At 38.6% G+C, this 26,450-nt stretch overlaps 1 protein-coding gene across 1 annotated transcript; it reads right to left on the reverse strand.

The window, feature by feature from the left end:
- Window positions 1-23,033: 23,033 nt before the first annotated feature.
- Window positions 23,034-23,994, reverse strand: LOC127201204 (proteasome subunit alpha type-4-like). Its single transcript, XM_051159604.1, is given in 2 exon segments — window positions 23,034-23,699; window positions 23,701-23,994. Coding segments are annotated over 2 exon segments (789 nt in total). The 5' UTR covers window positions 23,881-23,994; the 3' UTR covers window positions 23,034-23,090.
- Between the last annotated feature and the right edge of the window lie 2,456 nt (window positions 23,995-26,450).

A 26,450-nucleotide genomic window follows, 5' to 3' on the forward strand; every position in this document is an offset into this window, starting at 1 on the left:
TTTATTTATTATGGGCAGAGTTGTTCAAATCTGCTAACCAGGTACTAACGTAATGATGCCAGACAGGCAGACTGTTCAAAAGAGGCACATAAAACTTATTTTAAGGTCCATTTATTATCTGGAGTTTTGGAGTCTCTCCTCGTTTGCAAATTTGCTTTCCCCTCTAAAAGTCTCCATCCTTGAGACGTGCTTGAAATGAAAGCCAGTTCTTGCTAGACTTGCAAAATCACAGCCCAGGCAGCATGGCCCCTGGGAGAGGCCATCCCATCCATCAGAGCCGCTGGCTTTTGAAAGTGAGAGGCCTGTGAATAGTCAAGATGATGAATCCCAGGGGCAGGCTGCATCCAAGTCGCATATTCTAGATGATGCCAGTGCAGCCTGTGGCGACTCTTGGCATCAGTGATGCAGGGATCCTCTGAGATACCAGCTCTCCCTGCCTCAGAAACCATGAATAGTTTGTCTCTGCTTCCTTGGGCACTTCACAGCATCTGCCTGCCAGCAGAAAAGAAGTAGAAAAGATGGAGTCGGCTGAGAAATTGGCTATTTTAGTAAGCAAAGTTTTTGCCGTAATAACAGGGAAATTTAGCATCAGAAAGAGATTTGTGTTAATTTCTGACCTCACCCCTTCCTGTGACCCAGATCAACTTACTGGTTCTACTGAACAAATGTATTGAACTCATCCCATATGACAGTCACTGGGTGGTGGTTGGGGATAAACCATGAGCTTAACAGACATGGTTTTGGCTATCAGGGTTGGAAAGTACTAATGAAAATTATAATGCTGTATGATGAATTCTAGGAGATCCCTGGAGTAGCCAAAGAAACATAAGTAGGCAAATATAACCTGCCTGCTACCTAGCCATTTCGTTGGCTGTAGATTTCTGCCACTTCTAGTCTACCATGTTTTTCAGACTATAAGATGCACCTGACCATAAGACACATCTAATTTTTAGAGCAGTAAAACAAGAAAAATAGTAAAAACAGCAATTGGACCATAGGAGTACCCTAATTTCTGCCGCCCCCACATACACTTTTGGGGGGAAAAGTGTGTCTATGGTCTGAAAAATATGGTTTATTACCTTCTCAGGAATGCCCTATCAGTGAACTTCAAACTGAGGGCTTGAGTTCTCTAATGAAGATGTTAGTAAGACCATGACTTTTGTGAGAGATTTAAGGGGGAATCTTTCTTTCATCTTAACTTACTGATCTGTAGCGGATCTGTCAGTGTTTTCACGTGGATTTCTCTGATTGTGTCTATGTTTGTTCTTTTCTATTTTTGTAAGGATAGCATGCAATATATTTGAGGCCCATCCTCACCTATTATGACCTCAAGTTAACTTAGTGACATCTGAAAAGGCTCTACCTCTAAAAAAGGTTACTTTTAGAGTTTTCCTAGATCAATAATTGACCACATTCTCTAGAGAGTATAGTTTAACCCATTATAATGCCCTAAGATTTCATTATCATAGGTGTGTGGCAGTTTGTCTTTTAGCATTTTATTTTTCCAAGGATGGCTAGCCTTTTGTGTGGTCTGCTTGGCTTGATGTTCAGCTTTCTTTAAATATATAGGACATATATATATATATATATATATATATATATATATATGAAAGTTGGTTCTAAATTATTGTTGTAAAGAGTCTGTGCTGTGTTTGTCCTTAAAGGTTGTCTGTGATTCATAGGATGTTAGGTACCCTGGGCTGTCCTAACTCTGACCCTGGATATGGACACTAGGTAGGCTAAGGAAATGGAAAAGTTCCACTAAACTCAACAGACATCATAAAGTAAAAATTCCCCTGATGCTAGTAGCCTTTTGGAAGGACTATGGCTGCATCCCCCTAGAAGGTCCTTCTAAGGTCCCTAAAGTCCCATATCCAGAATGCCTTCTGGATTCATGTCACAAAATCCGAATCATTACTTAGTGGTTGTTGTTCCCCTTTTGTGAGGATGACACTTCACTAACTTTCAGAACAAAAGTCTCCATGTGTTACCATGGAAGCACAAAGAGGGAACAAATTCGCTGAGTATACCAGATATCGGGCAGTGAGAACATTGTTTTGTACAATGAATTTTGATGCTAGGGCTGTCTAAACTTTTCTCCAAGATTTTAGCAAATATCCAAGACGTAAAAATTCTGTTTTCAGATCCTACCTCAGAATCTGCCCCATATAGCCATAAAATAAGAAATAAGCTAGTTTCCATTTTCTGGGGGTGGGGGAGAAGCAATGTTATCCAGTTTAGACTGACATTAGCTGTAAGGGGTCACACCAAGGGGCATGTTAAGTTCTCTCCCTGCCTCTGCTCCTTCATTTCTATCTCATTTTCATGGTTTTTAGCTCTATTAAAACACATATACTCCTAATCTCTAAAGCCGTGGCATCCAAGTTACGTGTAGTCTTTCAGTGTGTGTGTGTGTGTGTGTGTGTGTGTGTGTGTGTGTGTGTGTGTGTGTGTGTGTGTGTGTAGGCATACATGGAAGCTGGTAAATATGTTTGTGTATATGCTTGCAAGTGTACCCATATTTGTGTAGAATGCAGATGTCTACCTTGGTTGTTATTCCTCCATTTTCATCTACTTTGTTTTCTGAAACAAGGTCTTTCACTGACCTACATCTTACCAAGAAGGCTAGCTTGACTGTCCAGGATGCCTCAGAGTTTGGCCTGTTTCTGCGTCCCCAGCACTATGATTACAGTATCAACTGCTATATGTGGCTTTTTTTTTTCCACAAAGGTTCTTGGGGTTCACAGTCAGGTCTTCAGTCTTCAAGTATACACAGCAAATACATAGCCAATTGAGGTATCTCCTCAGGCCTAGGAAGCTGTATATATTTTCACTTTGCTCTGAGGTCTTTCAGTTAGAAGAATACACTACTAGTCACTTAGAAAATACACATTATCTTTATCTCATTATCCCACAATGAGAATCCATTATTATTTTTAAGGGCTTCATTTTCAGACTTCAGCATTTTTTTTTTTTCACTACCATCTTCCCATTGGCAGGTTGTTACTACATGTTGAAAGAAAATGGGTCTTTTAAAGACCTCTCTGCAATGTACTAGTATTTTGACAATTCAATAGCTAAATGATTAGAAAACATGGTAGTACTCATATCCCTTTCAGCAACTCGGAGTTAAGAAAAACAAAGAAGGAAAGAAAAAGAGACTGTCCTCAAGCTGAGCTCAGAAAACTGAATTCCTATTATAACCCTTTCAAAGCACAGAGAGAAGAGTAGGCAGATGATCAGGGGGTCAAAATGGCTGAGTTGTCAGTGTATCCAACTAGGAATGTTTACCCAGTTAATCTGGAAATGGTGTTTAAAGCCTGAGTTTTTATTCAGGTGACTCTGTAAACTTTGAGAGAGTCTCAGGTGTTAGAGAGAAGTTACAGGGGAACCTAACTTCTTCGTTGAGGTCAGAAATGAGTGATTCTCAAGATGACCCCTTAGCTCTCATATGCACTCTGTACAGGTGTGCCTAAAGAAGAGTGAATTACACGATGTTTCCCTGTAACTGTGGCAAGATACACATTCCCCCTTTTGGAGGGGAATGCATAGCGATGTTCACTAAAAATCCACATCACAAACAACATTGCTCTCAGCCCACAGTGACACTCACAATATGTCATATTCTCAGTTGCAGTCTCATTTACTGAACACTAAGCAAGTTTCTGTCCCAGAAACAGTCACAGCGACTTGAATTGCATTGTTCCTTTCTTTTAGCCCCTCATGGGACAGCATATGTCTAGTTTGGAACTGCGCCATCTGTGGGTAGATCTTCAGCACTCCCTCCATCCCTCCACCCCCCCCCCCCCCCCGTGTCTCTGTCTCTCTCTCTGTCTGTCCTCTCCTCGCTCTCTCTCCTCTGTCTGTCTGGTCCGGTCTCTGTCCTGTCTGTCTCTCTCTCTCTCTCTCTCTCTCTCTCTCTCTCTCTCTCTGTATGTGTGTGTGTGTGAATGTGTGCATGTGTGATGTTGGGAACACGTGGTGATATGTTGAGGCTTAGAGAAGTAACCTAGGTCATTGTGTGTTTATTTTTGTATCACTGGAGATCAAGCCCAGGGCTTTGTAAATGAGGGACAGTTTCTCTACTACAGAGCTACATACATAGCCTTAGAATGCTGGTCTTTATTCTACAGACATGGTACTCTCATACCCTTCTTTATCCCTATCCTCATGTAGTGACTGGATTTATTAGTTTAAATTAGTTGTGAGGTGTGTGTGTGTGTGTGTGTGTGTGTGTGTGTGTGTGTGTGTGTGTGTTGGGTAGTTTTTTTTGTCAACTTGACACAGGTTGGAGTCATTTTGGAAGAGGGAGTCTCAACTGAGAAGATATTTCCACTGGACTGGACTGTAGACAAGCCAGTGGTGTATTTTCTTGATTGATGATTGATGTAAGAGGACCTATCTCACCGTGGGTGTGGACATCTCTTGGCTGGTAGTTCTGGATCCTATAAAAAAGCAGATTAAGCAAGTCATAGGAGTGAGCCATTAAGCAAAATTCCTCTGTGGGCTCTGCATCAGTTCCTGCTTTTGGGTTCTTTTCTTTGAGTTCTTGCCCTTGCTTCCTTCTATGATTGACTGTTACCTAGACTGTAAGCCAAATAAATGTTTTCCTCCCCCAGTTTGTTTTGGTCATGGTGTTTTATGGCAGCAATAGAAAGCAAACCAAGACAATATATAAAAAGAACCTAGCACGTCCTTTCCAAAAGAGTATCTATTTGAGGACACCCTAAAAGGAGAATATCATATAAGGAATTTTCATGCAGTTTTTACTAAAAGCTATATGTATTCATGCAAGAACATATTCTTAGTGTGCGACAAACATGTATTCTTGCTGCTATTGCCTGTTTAATCTCTGATTACAGGTACAAAGTATAGGAAAGAAATATGGAGAAGAATGAATGTGATGTCTATGTCATTTAGAACTAGCTGCTTTGTATCTGATGCTTTCTTCTGTTGCTAAAGGCATGGATGTTAATGTGACTCAGCCTCATTAACATCTTCATCCAAGCAGACAGACAGATGGACAGATAGACAGAGAGAGAGAGAGAGAGAGAGAGAAAGAGAGAGAGAGAGAGAGAGAGAGAGAGAGAGGGGAAGAAGAAGAAGGAGGAGGAAGAGGAGGAGGAGGAGGAAGAGAGGGAGAGACAATCACAGACTGAGGTTTGTTCCATTTTTTCTTAGTAACAGATTTTAAGTTCAGAGCTTGGGTGACCACAAAGGCCACATAACCTCTTGACTTTTCCTTCTCTGGGGATGGGGCAAGATCTTGGACCCCCATTCTTGTCTTCTTGACTAGTTAGTTGTAGATGTACCTCATGACTACAGGATAGGTTGCGATGGTGTTCAACATGACAGAGACAAGGCACAACAGCTTATTTGGGGGAAAATAGGGCTATAGATATATAGTGCTGGTGTCTACCTCACCCTTTTTTTTCCTCACTAGCCTCTTGGTCCCTCCTTTCCATTGATATGTATATGATGTTTGTAATGGATACATAGATATTCTTGTCAGGCACTATCGCTTCTTGTTGCAAAAACCTGATGCACACTGATTTTCTAGCAAATTCTTTCTTTCTGGCTCTCCAGAGCATCATCAACCAGATTCAGCATTTATGCCCAAATGATAGCCTTTGATGAGCTTCTGATAATGTTTTATTTGTACCTGTGCTTTACTAAATAAATATGAAGCATTTTATAAGTATCTTTTCCAAGAAAGCTCTGTGTGTGTGTGTGTGTGTGTGTGTGTGTTTTATACCATCTCTGAAGTTGAATATAAATTATTTGACATTGATATCAACACATGGGTAATTTTGCCTTTGAATTTATGTATCCCAGAAAGTTATAATGAAAATAGAGTTGGTTTCCATGGATGAGGTGGGATACTACTTTTGGCTTGAGGACCAAGTAAGATAGAGTCATTGTTTGGTCCTTTACTCATCCAACCAGTAATTGGCCATCAATTGCATTTCAAGTGCTAGGTACAAATGAATGTGAACCAAAAATGCCCTTGCTTTAAGGAGCTTTCATTCTTGAATGGAGATGCACAATATCTAGTGTTAGTTAGACTTGCCTGGGAATTCCAATCAATTAATCACTACCTTTGAAACCTAGGTTGCAGGTTGGGCATGGCAGCTCAGCATTCAGGAGGCTGAGGTAGGAAAAACACAAGTTTGATCCTGACCTTTGAAAAATAGCAAGTTCTAGGTCAGCCTGAGCTACACAGGGAAGACCTTAAAGGCCAAGGATGTGGCTGTAGCTTCATGGTAGATTACTTATCTAATGTTCACAAGATTTGATTTCCATGCACAGCAAAAGCAAATAAACAAGCAAGCAAGAAAGCAAGCAAGCAAGCAAGCAAACAAACAAACAAAAAACCAGATTCTGTAGCCTGTTCCCAAAGATTTTGATTTCCTATGACTATGGCAAGGCCTAGGCATTTGAATTTCCTGCAACATCTATGATTGCTATGTGAACAACTTCTATAACCAAATGAAAAAAATAAATACAGAATACATTGCTAAGTAATTGTAGGTATTGTAAAGCAGATTGATAGATGGAAAAGACACAGAATGGTACACTAGTAGATACTTCTATTTTAGATTGAAGTTCCAGAAGAATCCTGCCCTTTGGCAGAGAACTAGATGAAGTGAGAGGCCTCCAAACACAAGAAGGTGACCAGTTATGCAGAAGACTTGGCAGACAGTACCTAGTCTGGCTGCAATCCTTCATCCTCTGCACTTTAGGGTGACACATGCTTCTCTCACCTCACTTAACCTAGTATGTGAACATTTTGGTTTGGTGTTTTATTACTTTGTGGAAGAAATAAAGTCATGCTCATATTTAAAGTCCTATTATCTCAGTACTGAGAAATGGCTCATCAAATCGATCAGATTGTATTTGAAGCATTTTATAGCAATGAGTTCAAAATCCCTCACAGAAACCACACGTGTATATCTTGTTATTGTCTCCATTTTGTAAACAAGAAGCAGAAGTACAGAGAAGTTAAGTAATGTCCACGTGCTTACACTTATAGGAATTTACAGAAGCAATACCTTAAATTGTGGATGGGGGGTTAAGTGGATGGACAGATGGGTAAGTGGTTAGATAGATGGAGGGATGGGTGAATAAATGGATGGATGGATCGATGGGTAGATGGATGGATGGAGGATGCATGGGCTGGTGGGTAGTGGATGGGTAGATAGATGGATGTATGGATGGGTGTATGTGTATATGGATGGATAGATGGATGGATGGATAGATGGATGTGTGGGTGGGTGGGTAGATGAACAGATGAATGTGAGCATGGGTGGATGGGTAGATGAATGAGATGCAAGGATTCAGGCCCATAGTGCTGCCAAGTGACTTCTGTATTTTCAGAGAGGATTCATAACTAAACTACTAACTTCACACAACTAAAACAGCGTCAAGATGGATGAATTCTAAAAGAAACATGTGTATGCCATAGCAGAGGAGTTAGGACAAAAGAGGTGGGTGAGCTAGTACAAGAGGAAGAATATCCACTGCACAGAACAGCCGTTTGCTTGTCCAGGTAGTGTGCCCCAACATATGAAAGCTGTCTATGACATTGGAAGCTGGAAGGCAAGAGAAAACGGATCCAACAAACCCTTTCCTCTCAGGAGAGGCTGACAAGTTGTGCTTTAATCTAATTAATACATTCAGGAAATAGTCTGAGAGGAATGTGATTATTTAATTGTTCTGTTCAAAGGGGAAGAAAGCAGGCTATTAGTCTGAAGTCTTGATTCCAAGGTTCACTTCAGGTTGTTACCAGGAGGAAGGTTCAGGAACAAGAGTGGCTGATTGATTCTTTCCCGCTGCTACCCTCATTAATTTACAAAGGCTCATTGTTGTGGGTAATTCACAGAGTCTGCAATGAAATGTAAAACAGATTCGAACCGATAAGAATTGTTTTGTATCTGCTATTCAGTAGTGTGCCTTCCCTTCTAAAGGTTTCAGGTACATGGATTTTCAGTCTGATTGTAATGAATGCTTTTTTTTCACATGACAAAATTCTGTCTAATGATTAAACAGCAAGCAGGAAATAGACTCTTGACATTTGACATTTCATTTCCAGTCCATCATAAACTTGGCTGCCTCCATTCTTTCCCTATGGCTAGACTAAAGAGAGTCAGGTCAAGTTTCCCTTCTGGGAAACAAGGAAAATAACATGCAAATCTGAACATCTTAGCACAACTGAACCCCTCATCCACATAGTGTTGAGAGAGAGAAAAGAGAGAGAGAGAGAGAGAGAGAGAGAGAGAGAGAGAGAGAGAAAAGAGAGAGAGAGAGAGAGAGAGAGAGAGAGAGAGAGAGAGAACAGAAGTGCAGCAGAAGTTGAACCTCTTCCTTGATTACTCTCCATCTTATTTGTATTATTAATCTTTTGCAATATGTCTTTCACTGAAATAGACTTCTCTGTGATGTTAGCAAATAGTCTTTGGTTTCTTGCCTTCCACTGGATATTTGCCAGATTCCTTTGTACCTTTAACTTGTCATTACTTTTATGAATCTTCTCTGGCTCCCATGGGCAAAGTACTCAACAACTAACTGGTATCTTGGCTCTTCCATTAATGTCTACCACATTTTATCATAATTGCTTAAGTAAGCGCATATTTTAGTGTAATTATCTGTATGTTCTTCATTGGATTGTGAGCTTTCTGGGGCAGGTGAGTTAATCACATTGTAAGAAATCTGAACCAAATTGCTACTGAAACTGAATTTATGAGTAAAAAATTAGAGAATCACTGGCTAGTTCAGCACATAAGTTTGTGATGATCAGATCACACATCAAACAGGCCCAGAGACCCCCTTAAGCTGGATCTGACTTGAAAACCTTACCTATGAAGACTAGCTTTTGTAGTACCTGAAGGAGCTATTCAACCTTCCAGTGAAGGAAAGCAACAACCATTTCTACCCAAATACAACACCTATGAACCATATTAATGACCAGTATGATCCACCTAAGCGTGCAGTAGTGGCACCCACTGCACAAGTAAAAAATCATTTCTGGTTTTGAAAACATAGCCAACTACACAGAGCTAGTGAAGCCATGGATCTTAGGGAACATACAAACACCACTTCACTAAACCAGCATAAACCCCTAGTACTACATTCTAAATATTTCTTTTTATACACACAAAAGTACAGTTCTCATGCCTCATCACGGAAACTTCTCTTTTGCAACATATGGAAATCATTACAGAAAACCACAACCAATCAAACTACAGAGTTGTGGAGCCCAGGCTCAATTGATACATCTACAGTGTCATTCCGGTTACCTAAGGCTCAGGGATCATGTGGGAGAGCAGGAGGAAAGATTGCAAGAGCCAGAGAAACAAATTTGCTGTGAGATTGTGTCTCTTAGAAAGTTCAGATTCTACACCCATGAAGTCTCACCTACATGATAATCTAAACATGACCAGAACAAAGATGACAACAATAGACATGCTAATGATAGGGAAAAACACAGGGGCCTCAATCCTACACACAACTGAAGAATGCTGAGAACAGAAGAAATTGTCTTCTCCAGGGTGGAGCACATCAATTGGTTGTCTAATACCAAACGGTCAGTCCTGAAAATACACACACACACACACACACACACACACACACACACACGTGTGCACACACATATCATTATATAGTCTGAGAAGAAACATATATATGATTTAAACACATAGATAAATAAATGCATATTTAATTGATATTATACTGTATATTATAAACATATGCTATTATAAGCTACATTATTTGTAATATATTATTAATCTTGTATAAATATATATTAATTGATATAAATATATCAATTAAAGATAATGAGGGCATTAATTTAAAAGAGAGTCAGGGAAAGGGGTTACATGGGAGGGTTTGGAGGGGGAAAGGGGAGAGAAAGAGAGATGATACAATTCTATTATAGTATTAAAAAAGGTAAAAATCATATATCAAATACCATGTAAAAATAATATGCCAAATACCTTGTAAACCAAAAAGTACAAATTCTAACATTAAATAATCATTTATTTAAGCAGACCCAAATATATCCATCTCAATGAACAGTGACCTTCCATATAGTAGAAGAATCATTCTGAACTTCACATTGCATTTTATAATTTCATTGTCAAATCTACTTTTATGTACTTATCGACCACAGAAAAAGCCATGTCTGTAGTGAAATTTTTTGAATTTTGGTGTTTTCTTTTTAAACACACAAATATTATGGGAATATGGTTTTGTTTTAATGCCAGGTATGGGGCTATGGCGATGCATTATAGCAGGTGACTACGATTTTCCTCTTGTTCTAGCAGGGCCGTGATTCTGCCAGCTGCAAATAAGTTCTGCCAGAGTTGGGTGTTTGGAATTCTGGTGACTTTTCAGAGGGTATATAAGTGCTAGGTCCCCGAGAGGCGGTGTAGGTTGCTGGTTGGTGGTTGGATGCTGTTGGTTGTGTGTTGTCGTGGTTTGTTATGTAGTGATGCACAAAGAATTGAGAATAAGAAATTAGGCATCCTGATGGCAAAGACCAAACTTGCTCCCAAGGAGCTCGATGACCCTAATCAGCAGAAGTAGTTGAACAATAATGTCACTCCCTTTGCTTTCTATCATTTTTTCTTATATGTAGTGTTAGTTGGTTGAAAGGTTGGAAAAAAGGTAGAGAAGGGTGGAAGAAAAAGGAGCCTACAAAGTAGCAGAAGTCCAGTTACCACATGTCAGAGGTTGAATAAGAAAGACAATTAGCTTTATATGCTCTCTCACGTGATTTTTTTTATTTGAAAAATCTTTATAATCAAGCTTTAATAAAAATAATCATCTGTTGACTCTTTCTGGCAGTTTTAAAAATATGTTCCTTTTTATGTGTATGGAAATTTTGCTTAGATGTACAATCGATGCCAGAAGAGGACATCAGATCTCCTGCGACTGGAGTTACAAATAGTTGTGAGCTGCTATGTGGTACTGGGAATTGAACCTAGCTCCTCGGCAAGAGCAGCCAGTGCTCTTAGATAATGAGATAAGTTGTCTCTTTAGTTTTTTAGTTATCTCATAATACACACACACAGAGAGAGAGGGGGGGGGGGGAGGGAGAGAGATGACATATATATGTGTGTGTATATATGTTATCTCTTCAGTTCTTTCATCTTATCTATTTGTTAAAATGCTTAGAAATATTTTAGAATTCAGTCTTAGTGATGGAGATTTAGATACCTTTCTTTCTGTAATAACAGTCACTCATTGATTCTAAACTGAGCGTTTTATCCTTTTTGTCAGACACAGTTCCTTATCCATGTAGGAATTCATTCATGCAATTGACAAATGCTAGGCCCTGGAGACAGAGAAAAAAAAAAAAAAAACAGAGAAGACCCCCTGCTACTGTTGTGGTTTAAATAGAAAATGACTTTCATAGGCTCACGTGTTTGAACACGTGGCTCAGAGTTGTTGGTATTGTTTGTGAATTGTAGAGTGTTTAGCAGGTGGAGACTTACTACAGAAAGTATGTCACTTTGGATGGTGCTTGAGTTTAGATATAATATGATCAGCAAGCTTCCTGCTCCCACCAAGCCTTCCCCACCTGTTGCCATGCCTACCCACCATGATGTGCTGTATCTCTGTGTAACTAAATGCAAGCTTAAATGAACTCTTTCTCTCTTAACTTGCCTTTGTCAGAGTGTTTAATCACAGCAAAAGAAAAGTGACTGAGACAGCCCAGTTGGCCTGAAGAGAAGCAGAATTATAAAGGAAACAAGAGTGCGTCCCCAAGTGCGGGATCTGGCGAGGCCTTACACACTTTGCCCTCCTATCTCATTTCAGTGCCTGTCCTGAACACTGACCATAGGTCACCTCCCACTTCATCCTTTTCTTCAACATGATACTTCGGGTCTTTCTTGAGTTGAGCCTTGCAAATGAGCATGCATGTGATAAGCCTAGGCTAGTTGTAATGACCTAGGAGATTCAGTCGTCTGTGTTGTGGACAGTGGACCAGATTATAACTGCCTGGACCCGTAAAGAAAATGCAAACGAACAATCTTCAGATTTAGTCTGGGACCTCTACCTTAATGTCACAGAACATTTGTAGCCTTTCTTTACTATTTAATCACAAACCAACAGCATGGGAATAGAATCAAAGTATTTACATAAAATAGCAGAACTTCCTTTGATAAGCTGCCACAATATCCTTAAAAAAGCAGCTGGAACATAAATTTTCTCCCTAGTCTCTAGTTTCTTATGGGAAAGAGATGCTTCATTCCTGGAATCCTTAAGAACAGCTTTGGTTTTCTTCACTTAAAACCGTTCAATTCAGTACCTCAGTCAATTTAACTGCTCTTGGGGCCTCTGGCTGTGACCAGTGGCTTCTGGTGATGGTTTTCATGAAAGGCAGCCTGTCTTTCATTGCTTCAGTCTGGCCTCTGCTCGGCATTGCCTCTATCAAGAGGTTAGCAGAGAAGGAGGTATGGAGGGATGAAGGGTCAAATCTGTTACTTTTTATAGCGGTGCAGTGAAAATAATTTCCGGTGAAAGCTGAGGACATTCCTTCATTAGTTTTGCTTCCTGCTCTGGGTCTTATATTCTGGATAATTTTTTTTTTCTTTTGAAACTTCTATGGGCCAACTTCCTGTGCCAGAGGCTGCTGAGAGATAGAGTTTTACAAGCTCAGCCCACCTACCCAGCAGTGAGCTGGGAATAGCCATGAATGAACAGAAAAGAGCCACCTAAGCCATCCGTGAATAGTTGGGGCACAAGATCAAAACAGATGCTTCAGAAAGGAATCCTGGGAAGAAACCAAGCATGGGATTTTAGGGTAAAGGAAGACTTAGCCGGGGCGGGGGGGGGGGGGCATGCGTTCTAAGTCCCTGTTCCTTGTACCTTGATGTTAATTATCTGTAAACTCTTCTCTAATGTACTTTGTGTTTGCTGAGAGTCTCTTGTATGATGTATAAGGCTATAGAAAGTGCATGGTGGTCAGAACATTCTCCACAGTTGAGTGGAGAGTGGGATATGACTTTCTCACGTATTCTGGTGCCTCACATTTGACCATGTCCCCTGGAGGGGGAGACCTGGTAGCACTCAGAGGAAGGACAGCAGGTTACCAAAAAGAGACTTGCTACCCTATGAGGGTAATCCCCCTCAGGAACAGTCATAGGGGAGGGAAATAAGAGGAAAATGGGAGGGAGGGAAGAATGGGAGGATACAGGGGATGGGATAACCATTGAGATGTAACAAGAATAAATTAATAAAAAAAATAAGTAGAAAAAAAAAAAGAAGAAAGTGCATGGTTCAGGCCACAGACACAATTCAAATAGGCTTCCCCTTAAATTGACTGAAGTACTGAATTGGATGTTTTTATTGTGTGTGTGTGTGTGTGTGAAGAAACTTAAAGCAGTTCTCAGCAATTACAGAAATCAAGCACTACATAAGACATGTAATGTTGTTAGGCTACAGGAAAGGCTCTCTCTAGGTTTTTCAATATCTTCAAGAATTTGTCTCTTTCTCTGTATCCCATTACTAAATGTTTTCATTAACTATGTTTTCTCATGTAGGCCTTTTTAACTTAGTAAATCAGATGACCATTATAAGCTCTAAGCATAGGTTTCCCGAGCCTTACCCTCATTAAAAATGTTCTGTGGTGGCGATACACACTCACCTGTAATCCCACTTAGGAGGCATGTGGATCAGGAGTTCAAGATCAGCCTCTACCATGCAGTGAATTTTAAGACTTAGTCTTCCTTTTCACTCACAGGAACTGTATGTATTTCATCCTGAGCCTTAAGCGAACAGTCCTATTTCTAATGCCTATGCTCAACATTACTAGGAGATGGCTTCGGTGCTACCTTTATGCATTGTCCTAAGAGAACAGCAAGAGAAAAACTAGGTCTAACTTCCAGAAGACATAATTCTAAAGTAAAACAAGCACGTGAAATGTTCCCAGTTTCATAAATGAGAAAAATGGGTTAATGATGTTAACTAATTTGGCCATAGAGCTACTAAAGTTTTTTAATTGTCTTTCAAATCTGAATTTTATAACTCTGTGACAAGGAACATCTGTGCACAATTCACTTCCTCACTCAAATGTTCAATCCCACTTCTGTGAGATTGAATAGCAGATAACTGCTGTGACACGGAGTATGTAGTACATTTGTATTCAGCCTTTTAAATGGTCCCCAGTGATGCCTGCACCTTCCTATGAGACTTTTCTCACTTTCATTGTGGGTTGAACTTGATGACTTGGTTCTATCAAATAGACTATGGCAAGTGTAGAATGCCCATCTTATTATTCAGTTATAAAAGGTTGTTACTTCAACTCAGCCAGAAGATCCTCTCCATTGCGTTCTTTGATTAGAAAGCCTGTTACATTGGAACAACTCCCCTGGAGAGTGACTGAAGACAGCCTCCACCTGATAACCAGCAAGGAACAGAGAAGAGCAGCCTCTGCCCGTAGCTTCCATGTGAGCTGTATCGGGGCATCCGAAGGTTAATTTATGAATCCTAGCATTGACTGCTACTATTGGTTTCCCCACCTGCAGTAGCCTACTCACTTACAGAAGCGGTTTGATTTGATCTCACAACTTGATCTGCTATCCTGCTAGCTTAGCAGCACTCCCGGGATGGTACTGGTACAGAAGCAAAACATTTATGTAGTGGTGAAAATGCAAGATGTCATCCAGCATGTCTGTATGGGTATCACCCTGGTGAAGAACTCACTGCCAATTCTTTACCTTTTGACAGAAAATTTAAAACCTTGTAAAACAGAAAACATTGAGTGCTCTTGCATGTTTATAAATCTATGCTTTGGATATTATATGTCTTCATTGTTATAGACAGTGGAAGAGGAGGACCAACCGATTGATATATTAGTCTGTACTGAGCAACAATCTCTTCTAATAAAAAAAAAAACCTCTCAGTGGAAGCAGAAGATCAGGATAAAGACAATGAGGATGGCTGTGAACAGTGCCCTGAAAGCCCCCATGTGCTGACTCTTCACTTAATGAGGTCAGCTCTTTCTCCTTAATATACTGCTGGCAGTATCAAACTGATGATGAATTTCATTCCATTTTTCATGTCACAAATATTTGTCTAGAAGAAAAAAAAAGATTTAATCACAGGGCAGTTAAAGTCAAATTCATAAATAATGATGTTTTCAAAGGTGATCCATTCTTATTCCATGCAAATGGAAAAATTTTACATTATTCATTTTTGAGTTGATTTTGTCTGAATTCTTAAACTTTCCTGTGGGTGGGCCAAAAGGAATGATCCTGTTTTAAAAGCGGGGTTTTTTCACAAGGGAAATAGTCACAGGTTCTTCTAGGAATGTTTGGAAAGACACTCAAATAACATAGCAACTACATTTCTTTGTCCTGTTAGTGGGTATTAGACACGCTGTATAAACAAATTTGTACTTTTCACAGTGAAATTACTGGAAATGAAGAGTGGGAATTTAGATTTCAACTATGAAGATGATAAACTTAGGAAAAGGGAAAATATTGAAAATTATTCAACTCCATAGCTATAATTATGGGTCTAATTTCTACCTTTGAATTCAAGGACTCAGCAGCATGTGTTTATTTTGAAGGAGGAAGGGAGTTCAAATATTTAGGCCACTAACAACAACTTTTATTCTCTTCATTCCTGGGTGCTTTAAATTAGTGAAAAAGACAGCAAAGAAAAACCAAAAGCGTGTGGAAATACGGAGCTATGTGGTCAGGTGAGATTTGTTCACTGAAGAGAGTGAGGTACTAAGTGATGGTTCAGTGGCAAAGAGACCATCTGACAGTGAGAACCCAGTATTTTAGAGGAAGGAGTCTGGAACAGAGTGACAAGAGATGAGGTGGTTTTAGCTAAGTGCTAGTATGCACTGGATTATTATTTTATGTGAGTTTTCACATATATTTAACAAATATACTCGAAGGGAAGGTTTTGAACTTTGTGTGTCTATCATGACTGTCTCACTGTGTGAATGAAACAATCATGAGCACAAATGAACGTGTCTATGAACACTAATTAGTAATGCCACTTTTAAAAACCATGTAAAACTAATTGTAGAGGATATGCCTTTTTTTTTTTTAACTCCCTCTTCCTTAATGGTTCCTAAATTTTGAGAATGTGATACGAGATATAAATGTTCCAATTGTGGATGAGCATTCCATGTGACTGATTTGCCATGGAAGTTGCTATTGTAGCTTACACTGCAGAAAGTCACGATCCAGACATATCCATACTTCTTCAGACACATTTTGTTTTGTTTTGTTTTACAAAAATATCAGATGTAAACACTGGAGAAAACTCTTCAACAAATGCATCTTGGGAAAATGGATGTGTTCATGTGAGAAGATGAAACCTTATTCTCCACTTTCTCATTCTTCATGTAAATAAATTCCGAATGGATTAAAACTCTTAATGTTAAACATGAAACTCTGAAGCTTCCAAGGGGAGAAAATATGGAGAACACTGGAACATGTAAGCTCAGGTAAGGACTTTCTGGTTTCCACAAAAATCAAAACAATAATCAAATGGGATTTTTATAGAATTAATACTTCTGCAATGAAATGGTCAAATGAAAGAAGTGTTTATCATTCTTGACTATCAAGAAAATACAAATAAAACTTCTTAGAGATTTTACTTCAACCCAGTCAGAATATATGTGATTAAGATATAAAGAAGGCCATTTCATTCTAATCTAGGGACAATTTAGACACAAATGAGAAAATATAACAATACTGTACATAGTATGCATCAAACCTTGCTATACACAATTTCAAAAAAGTAGAGTAGTGGTCTTAAAGACAAAAGATAATTCCAATTAAATAGTACTGATTGATTTTAATAATCAAATTTATGCAATAGAATTGTCATTTGGAAAAAATAAATGAATAATCATTATAATTAAATGACATTACATATCAAGTGGATCTAAGGAATGTTTACAGCATTTTCTACCCAAACTCAAAGAATATAAATTCTATTCAGCAGTCCAGAAAAGCATGTTTAAAATAGATCACACACTGAGACAAAAAAAATCTTAACAAATTCAGAAAATAATTCTGTATGTCACTTTCTACATAAATATAATAACACTTATAAACATTAAAATACAATACCAGTAATTATATAAACTCATGGAGATTAAACAACTCATTATTAAATAATGAAGAGTTAAAAGAGAAAAAAGACATAAAATTGTGGAAAATTAAATGAAAATTAAAATACAACACAACACAATAGTACATACAATAAAAGTATAATAAGAGGAAAATTCATATCTATCAGATCTTATATTTAAAAATCAGAAAGAACACAAATAAGTGACTTCATGACTCAGGTAGAGATTTTGAAAAATTAAGAGCAAACCAAACCCAAGCTTAATAGGTGGGAAGAAAAAATAAAAATTGAACAGAAATTAATGATATAAAAACAAAGAAAACAATACAAAGAACCAGTGAATCTAAGAGCATGTTTTTGCAAAGACAAAGATCAACAGGCCCTTGGCCCAACTAACAAAATAAAGAGAATACCCAAATTAACAGAATCAGACATGACCAGAGAAATATTACTACACTCAACTGTAATGGAAGCTTTGGTTTCTTTCATGTTTTGTTTTGTTTTGTTGTTGTTGTTGAGTTGCTTTGGTCCCAAGTATGGGATGTCGGAGTGTTTTCCCATGACTGAAGACAGTCTTGTGACCATGGCTAGCTGCAAACTGACCCATGAAAGGGCATGTGATGTTTTGCTGGAAACTGTCTTGCTGAAAACAGGCATGAGAGAGGTCACATGAGGTTTAGAAAGAACATAAATAGAACCTCAGAGACAGTGTGACAATGTTTTTGCATTGCTACACTGTGCAATGGTTTAAATCGAGTCGCTGGTCTTTGCTTGCTGGTCGCAGAGAAAACTGTTTCAGAGAACTTCCCACGATGCTCAGCCTGCTTCTGGTTACTTCTGCTGACACCTGCTCATTCTATGCGCCTTGATGTTGCTGCTGGCTGGTGCCACTGCTATTGATTTATGTTGCTGTTTGTTGTTTGTTGTTGGGCTGGACCGCTGGAATCCTGACAACACAGAGTAGAATTTGCCCAAGGAACTACGTCTAAAATGGTCCACATTCCTCATTTTCTCCTACCTCTGGTCGGTGGGTTGGAACGGAGGTAGAAGCATTTAAGAACCCTAAATAAAGTAGTTTTGAAACAAAATCTAAGCCTACATATAAAAAGAAATCAGAATATACAGTAGAAAAAAAACTACTTTCAAAATCTATAAAAAAAATCTAAAAGAACTGGTTGAATTCTAGATTGCGTCATACAAACTACCAAATGTAAGCCAAGGAGAAGATCAATAACTTGTAGAGACCCACAACCAATAAGGAGATTAAAACGGAAATAAAAAGGTTTTGCTAGAAAATCCATGTTCAGATAAATTGACAGCAGAATACTATGAGAATTCTCCTAATCCATAACCAAGTCTCCTTAAATTTTAAAAAGAATAGAAACAGAAGGAACACATCCAACTCCTTCTATGAGGCGAATATTACTCTAATATCAAAAAGCACATAAAGATAGTAAGGGAAAGGAATCCATAAACCAATATCCATGATGAGCACAGAAGTAAACATTCTCAATAAAATATTTGCAATCTGAATATAGGGTTATCCAACTTATAACGCAATAGAATTAATGACTCATATAAGTAGATTTAAAGACAAAAAAATGACATCATCTCAATATATGCAAAAGAATCCTTTGATAAAATACAATATACATTCATGATAAAAGTTCTAAGTTTATAGGACTGTAAGAAATATTCTTTACATAGTGATTGCTATGCTCGATGAACCCACTGCTAATATAATATTCTAAATGAAGAAAATAGTGAAGAAATAGCATTAAGATCTCAAATGAGTTAGGGCTGCTCACTGTTCTTAATCATTTTCAATATAGTACTTAGAGCACTAGCTATAGCAATAAGAGAATAAAATAAAAAGGATACAAATAGGAGGGGGAAAATCCAAATTATCCACTTTGCAGATGATTTGATACATTAAAAGCCCCCAAAAATTCACCAGAAAACTTCTAGAAATGATAAAACAACAACAAAAATCAAGCAAAAAATCTTCACCAAAGAGATGAGGAAGTGCAATGTAGAAGAAAGGCGGGGAAATGATAAACAAGAGTATTTGATGACGTCATAGAAAAACATATTATTTTATGTTTGTGTGAAAATAGATATATAGCATATATAAGTGCATGTATATACATACATATTTTATTTAAATTATTTTAAAATTTTTATTCTCTTTACATCCTGATCCAGGCCCCCTCACTCATTTCCTCATAGTCCCACCCTCAGTCCTTCTCCTGCCCTATGCCCCTCCCCTAGTCCTCAGAAAGGGAGAGCCCACCCCTCCCACCAACTGGTCCCAGCCTTTCAAGCCTCTTCAGAACTGCCTGCATCCTTTTCTGCTGTGGCCTGGCAAGGTACCCAACTAGGAGGACGTGAGTAAAGAGCAGACAACAGAATCCATGGCAGACACAGACTCTGCTGCTCTCCCTAGGGGACCCATATGGAGGCTGAGCTGCCCAGCATCTACATCTGAGCAGGATGCCCAGGTCCTCTCCAATCCATGCATGGTCCTTGTTTGGTGCATTAGTCTCTGTCAGCCCCATTGTGCCAAGATTTATCAACTCCATTGGTCCTACCATAGAGCTCCTATTTCCTATGTGTTCTCCCATGCCCCTACTCTTTCATAAGACTCCTTGCACACCCAAAACTTGGCTGTGAGTCTCAGCATCTGCTTCTATCCCCTGATGGATGGAGTCTTTCAGAGGATATATATGGTGGGCTCCCTCTCCAACTGCTTCTAGTGTCTATTCTATTTGCCCTTCTGAATGAGAGGTAAGCATCTTCCTTAGGGTCCCCCCGGTTACTTAGCGTCTTTAGATCTGTGAATTGTAGTATGGTTACTCTGTATTATATGGCCAGTACCTGCTTATGAGTGAGTACATACCATGTGTGTCCTTCTGGATCTGGGTTACTTCACTCAGAATGATCTTTTCCAGCTCCATCCATTTGCCTGGAAATTTTATGACTTCCTTGTTTTTAATAGCTGAATAGTATTCCATTGTATAAATGTATCACATTTTCTTTATCTACTCTTCAGCTATGGGACATCTGGGTTGTTTCCAGTTCCTGGCTACTGTGAACATAATTCAGCAAGTGTCATTGTTGTATAGTGGAACATCTTTTGGGTATATTACCAGGAGTGGTATAGCTGAGGTATAGCTGTTACCAATTTTCTGAGGAAATGCCAGATTGATTTCCAAAGTGGTTGTACAAGTTTGCACTCTCATCAATAATGAAGTAGTTTTCTACTTTCTTCACATCCTCACCAGAACATGCTATTACTTGAGTTTTTGATCTTAGCCAATCTGATGGGTGTAAGATGAAATCTCAGAGTCATTTTGGTTTGCTTTTCACTTATGACTAGAGATTTGAGCATTTCTTTAAGTGCTTCTCAGACATTCGCTACTTTTCTGTTTAGAAATTTGTTTAGCTCTTTACCTCATTGTTTTTAATTGGATTGTGTGTGTGTGTGTGTGTGTGTGTGTGTGTGTGTGTGTGTAGTGTATTAGCCCTCCTATAGATGTAAGGATGGTGAAGACTTTGCCCAGTCTGTAGCAGACTGCCATTTCATTTTATTGACAGTGTCCCTCACTTTACAAAAACTTTTCCATTACATGAGGTCCCATTTATTAATTGTTGATCTTAGAGTCTGAGCTGTTGGTGTTCTGTTCAGGAAGGGGTTTCCTGTGCCAAAAAGTTCAAGGCTCTTCCCTACTTTCTGTTCTAATAGACTTAGTGTTTCTGGTTTTATGTTAAGATCCTTAAACCACTTGGACTTTAGTTTTGTGCAGGATAATAAATATGGACCTAACTGCACTTTTCTACATGTAGTTATCCATTTAGACCAGCACCACTTGTTAAAGATACTATCTTTTTTTCCATTGAATGGTTTTAGCTTCTTTGTCAAAAATCAAATGTCTGTAGGTGTTTTGGTTTATTTCTCAGTCTTCAATTCAATTCCATTGAACCACCAGTCTTTTTCTACACCACTACCATGTAGTTTTTATTACTGTTGCTCTACAGTACAGCTTGAGATCAGTGATGGAGATACCTCCAGAATATCTTTTATTTTACAGAATTGCTTCAGCTATTCTGGGTTCTTTCATTTTTTTTCCTATGAAGTTCAGGATCATTTTTACAAGGTCTATAAAAATTGTATTGATATTTGATTGTATTGATTGCTTTTGGTATGATGGCCATTTTTACTATGTTAATCCTACCAATCAATAAGCATGGGAGATCTTTCCATCTTCTGATATCTTCTTCAACTTCTTTCTTCAGTGTCTTGAAGGGTTTTTTTATTTAATTAATTTATTCAGATTACATCTCAATTGTTATCCCATCCTTTCTATCCTCCCATTCCTCCTACCCTCCCTCTTTGACCCTATTTCCCGCTCCTAGGGCTGTGACAGAAGGGGACCTCCTCTCCCACCATATGGTCACAATCTATCAAGTCTCATTCTGGTAGCCTGCTTATCCTTTCTCTGAGTGCCACCAGGCTTCCCAAGCAAGGGAAAATTGTCAAATATGCGGCACCAGAATTCATGTTGGAGTCAGTCCCCGCTCTCCACACAACTTTGGAGAATGTCCTGTCAATTGGCTAGATATGAATAGGGTTTCAATGTTTACTGCATGTATTGTCCTTGATTGGTGCAGTAGTTTGAGCAGAACCTCCTGGGTCCAGATCCACCTATCATAATGTTCTTCTTGTAGGTGTCTAGGACCCTCTGGATCCTTCTATTTCCCCATTCTCCCATGCTTCTCTCACCTAGAGTTCCAATAGGAAGTCTCTACATATATCCCAATCTCCTGGTAAGTGAAGACTTTCATGGGATATCCCTTTTGGGCTGGTGTCCAATTATAACTGAGTATATACCATGTGAGTCTTTCTAGGTCTGGGTTAACTCATTCAGTATGATCATTTCTGGTTCCATCCATTTGCCTATAAATTCCAGGACTTCCTTGTTTTTAATAGCTGAGTAGTATTCCATAGTGTAAATGTACCACAATTTCTTTATCTAGTCTTCGACTGAGGCACATTTAGGTTGTTTCCAGGTTCTGGCTATTCTGAGTATGGCTGCTTTGAACATGGCTGAGCATATGTTCTTGTTGTGTGGTGGAGCATTTTTTGAGTATATTCTAAAGAGTAGAATAGCTGGGTCTTGAGGTAGCCCTATTCCCAGTTTTATGAGAAAGCACCAGATTGATTTCTAAAGTGTTTGTACAAGCTTGAAAGCCCACCAGCAGTGAAGGAGTGTTCCCCTTTCACTACATTTTTGCTAGCATGTGCTGTCATTTTAGTTTTTGATCTTAGCCATTCTGATGGGTGTAAGATGGAATCTCAGAGTCATTTTGATTTGCATTTCTCTGATGACTAAGGATATTGAGCATTTCTTTAAGTGTTTGCCAGCCATTCGATATTCCTCTGTTGAAAATTCTCTGTTTAATTCTGAGCCCCATTTCTTTCTTTCTTTCTTTTTTTTTAATCATTCCAAGTTTTATTCCAAAAAATTATTTGTTGAGATTAAGATGTTTATAAAAATGTCCATCATTACAATAAAACATCCACCTGGACAGACATGACAAGGACCCAATTCAGTATGTAATGTCCTATTTCCCCGATAGGCAAGTTAAAGAAGAAAAAACAAGGAAACCTTTCCAGGTTGGAAGGCCAGGACAGCTTCTTTTTTTTTTTTTTTTTTTGCTTTTTTATTTTTAGTTTTTTTTTTTTTTTTTTTTAATTTTTTTTTATTTTTCTTTTTATTAATTTATTCTTGTTACATCTCAATGTTTATCCCATCCCTTGTATCCTCCCATTCCTCCCCCCCCCATTTTCCCATTATTCCCCTCCCCTATGACTGTTCCTGAGGGGGATTACGTCCCCCTATATATTCTCATAGGGTATCAAGTCTGCCAGGACAGCTTCTAACTGAATTGGTTCCCCTAAGGAGTTATAAAATCCGTGATTTTGTCTATTTATCCTTTTCTTTCTGTTCTTTTTCCTTCTTCTCCCATTCAGCTTTAGCTTCCTCCTCTTCATGTTTTTTGATCAACTGTTCCACTTCCTTTTGCTTGAGGACTCTAATCACTGTCTTTCCACTCTCTCTTGTTAGGGTGGCGATCTCTGCTTTCTCAGCTGACAGTTTGCTGACGTCCATTGTCTTATTCAGCACCTTGATAGCCAGAGCAAGCGCTGCCTTCAGGGTCATCTCTCCTTCCTTGTAATCTTGCTTCAACATCGACACAGTGGCAGCACTGTTGTTTCCAATGCACGTGGCTTTCCAGCCTCCGTAATTTCCACTTGGGTCACTCTGATAGAGCTGAAAGCCATAGTGCTTATCCCAGCCAATATATAGCAAAGAAACACCAAAGGGACGCTTTCCTCTAAATTGTGTATACGCCTGTTTGATATCGCAGAGCTCTGTAACCAACTGCTCACATGGAATTGGCTCCTGGTACTGTAATAAGTACCTTTGAGCAATGAGCCTTAGTTCATTAGTCAGAGCATTAGCATCAGATGTTATGCCTGCCACACTGCAAGCCATGTCCTCATTAAGTTTACAAATTTTTTCAGAAAAAAAAAAAGACTTCATCAAGCAGCTTGTGGGTGTTGCGCCTCTCTGCTGCCAGCAAAACTCCATCATTGGCTAAAATTCCCAAACAGGTGCCTGTATGTCCAATAGCTTCCATGGCATATTCCACTTGGTACAAGCGACCTTCTGGAGAAAATATTGTGGTCCTGGAGTCATATCTTCGAGACATGGCTTCTGAACTTTATGTAATTCCAGAGGAAGACAGTGAGGGTGCAGATCAGTGCCGCTTTACTCAGCTGGAGAAGAACGAGCATGGATGGCCAAGCATCCATGGCAAATATGGCTCCCGTGCGTGCCGAGCCCCATTTGTTGATTGGGTTATTTGGTTTGGTGGTGTTTAATTTCTTGAGCTCTTTATATATTTTGCATATTAGACCTTTGTCAGATGTAGGGTTGGTGAAGATCTTTTCCCAGGCTGTAGGCTTTTGCTTTGTTCTGTTAACAGTGTCTCCTGCCTTACAGAAACTTCTCAGCCTCCTGAGGTACCCTTTATTAATTGTTGACCTTAAGGCCTGGGCTGTTGGAGTTCTGTTCAGGAAGTTGTCTCCTGTGCCAATGAGTTCTAGGCTCTTCTCCACACTTATTCTAACAGATTTAGTGTCTCTTGTTTTATGTTGAGGTGTTTAAGGGTCTTGGACTTTAGTTTTCTGCATGGTGATAAATATGGGTCTACTTGGGTCTCATATAATCAACTTAAGGACTCATCTGGAAACCCTTGAAGTTTTTTTCATACAAATCTTTCACCTACTTGATTAGAGTTACACCAAGATACTTTGTAATATTTGTGGATATTGTGAAGGATGTTTTTTTCCCCAATTTCTTTCTCAGCCCGTTTGTCTTTTGTATAAAGGAGGGCTACTGATTTTTTTTAGTTTATTTTTTATCCAGCCACTTTGGTGAAGGTGTTTTTCTGCTGTAAGAGTTCCCTGGTATAACTTTTGATTCACTTATGAATAATATCATATCATTCACAAATACTGATACTTTTACTTCTTCCCTTCCAGTTCTTATCTCTTTGATCTCCTTTAGTTGTCTTTTTGATCTAGCTAGGACTTCAAGTACTATATTGAAAGGATAGAGAGAGAATAGGCAGCTTTGTTGTGTCCCTGGTTTTAGTGAGATTGTTTTAAGTTTCTCTCCATTTAGTTGGCTATAGGCTTACTGTGCATTACCATTAGTATGTTTAGGTATGTGCCTTGTATCTGTGATATCTCAAAGACTTAAAATGAATTGGTGTTGGATTCTGTCAAATGCATCTAGTGAGATGATCATATGGGTTTTTTTTTTTCAGTATGTTTCTATGGGTATTACATTGATGGATTTCAGTATAACATCAAATTGATCACTTACACATTAGTTGTATGAATGCCTAAGTTATATGTCAATAAAAGGTTATGAATGTACAGAAAATACATTGAAAGTAGTAGGTAATCACCAAATCTAGGGCTACTCTATGGTTTTTAGTTTGTTCCTGATAAGACAGGACACTCATGCTTCTGTGGAGTTTTCTGATTGTTTGTTTTTAATCGAATAGAGGTCATATTAGCTATCTTCATGGGATAGTCATTTTTCATGGTGAATTCTTGTGGCTTCACTCCTTCCTTTGTGACACATCTGGGTGTTAACCTATACCTCTGACTCTACATTAAAAAGGATGATGATTTCATCATTAAAAATTATTTATTATTTCCAATATTGTGGAGAGATAGGTGCACCAGTGTAGAGGTCAAAAGTAGTTCATTGGAGTCAGTTCTCTCCATCTGGCATTTGTGTCCTGCAGATCCAGCTCAGGTTTTCAGTCAGTCTTGGTGGCAGGTGCATTTCCCCACTCACAGACCATGAACAGCACTTACACTTGCATCATATGAAAACTTTCTGCTATGGAAGCACTGAGATAAAAATTCACCTCTCTATTTGAGATCATTCAATACCATCCTCAAGGCTTTCTTTCAATTGACCAACAGATGACAATGTTATTTTTGTAAACATCCCCTATGCCACCATATACTTTCCTGCTTCTGTGTTTTAGTGCTATCTCTTCCATGTGCAATACAAAATCCCTAATCAGTCTTCTGGGTAGAATAAAAGTATTAATTCTTCTGTGAAGCCAAAATAATCCATTCTTCCTACAAATAATACTTCCAATGTGAAAAAAAAACTAGCCTTGTATTTTCTTTACATTGCTGTTAGGTTCTCTGGCATATTATCTGATACAGAACAGGAAATACAGAAAAAATGAAAATATCCCTTGCTCAGGAAGAGTTTCAAGTCTCTAATGTGCTAAGACCATAGGAAAGAGCAAACTCCAGGATAATCCTAAATATTCCATAATTTCAGAGAGCTTTTTATTCTTACTGAAACACTTATGTTGCCATTACTAGTCTGAAACATTGGGGGCCATACGTGAAATGATTTGCCCAAAGTCCTGCCATTTAAAAGTAGCAGAGAAATGGTATGTCCTAAATAATATGGTTCAGGATTCCCTACTTATTCTCAAAGATGCACTTGTCTATGTTTCTTAATTTGGCAACTATCATGTCATTTTTCTGCCCTGTTTTTGTTCTAACTTTACTTCCCCCCTTCTCCAAATGGATAGAAAATAAGAACCTACTAATAATAAAGGTGTTGACATCTGGCAAGGTCCTAGTCTCCTAAAAAATTAAAGTTAAAAAAGGCCTTTTGCTTGAAAAGATTGCCTGTATATACATCTTTAAATGCTAGAATTTAATTTTCTCAGAC

The sequence above is a fragment of the Acomys russatus genome, chromosome 17 (genome assembly GCF_903995435.1).
Source record: "Acomys russatus chromosome 17, mAcoRus1.1, whole genome shotgun sequence".
NCBI lineage: Eukaryota > Metazoa > Chordata > Mammalia > Rodentia > Muridae > Acomys > Acomys russatus.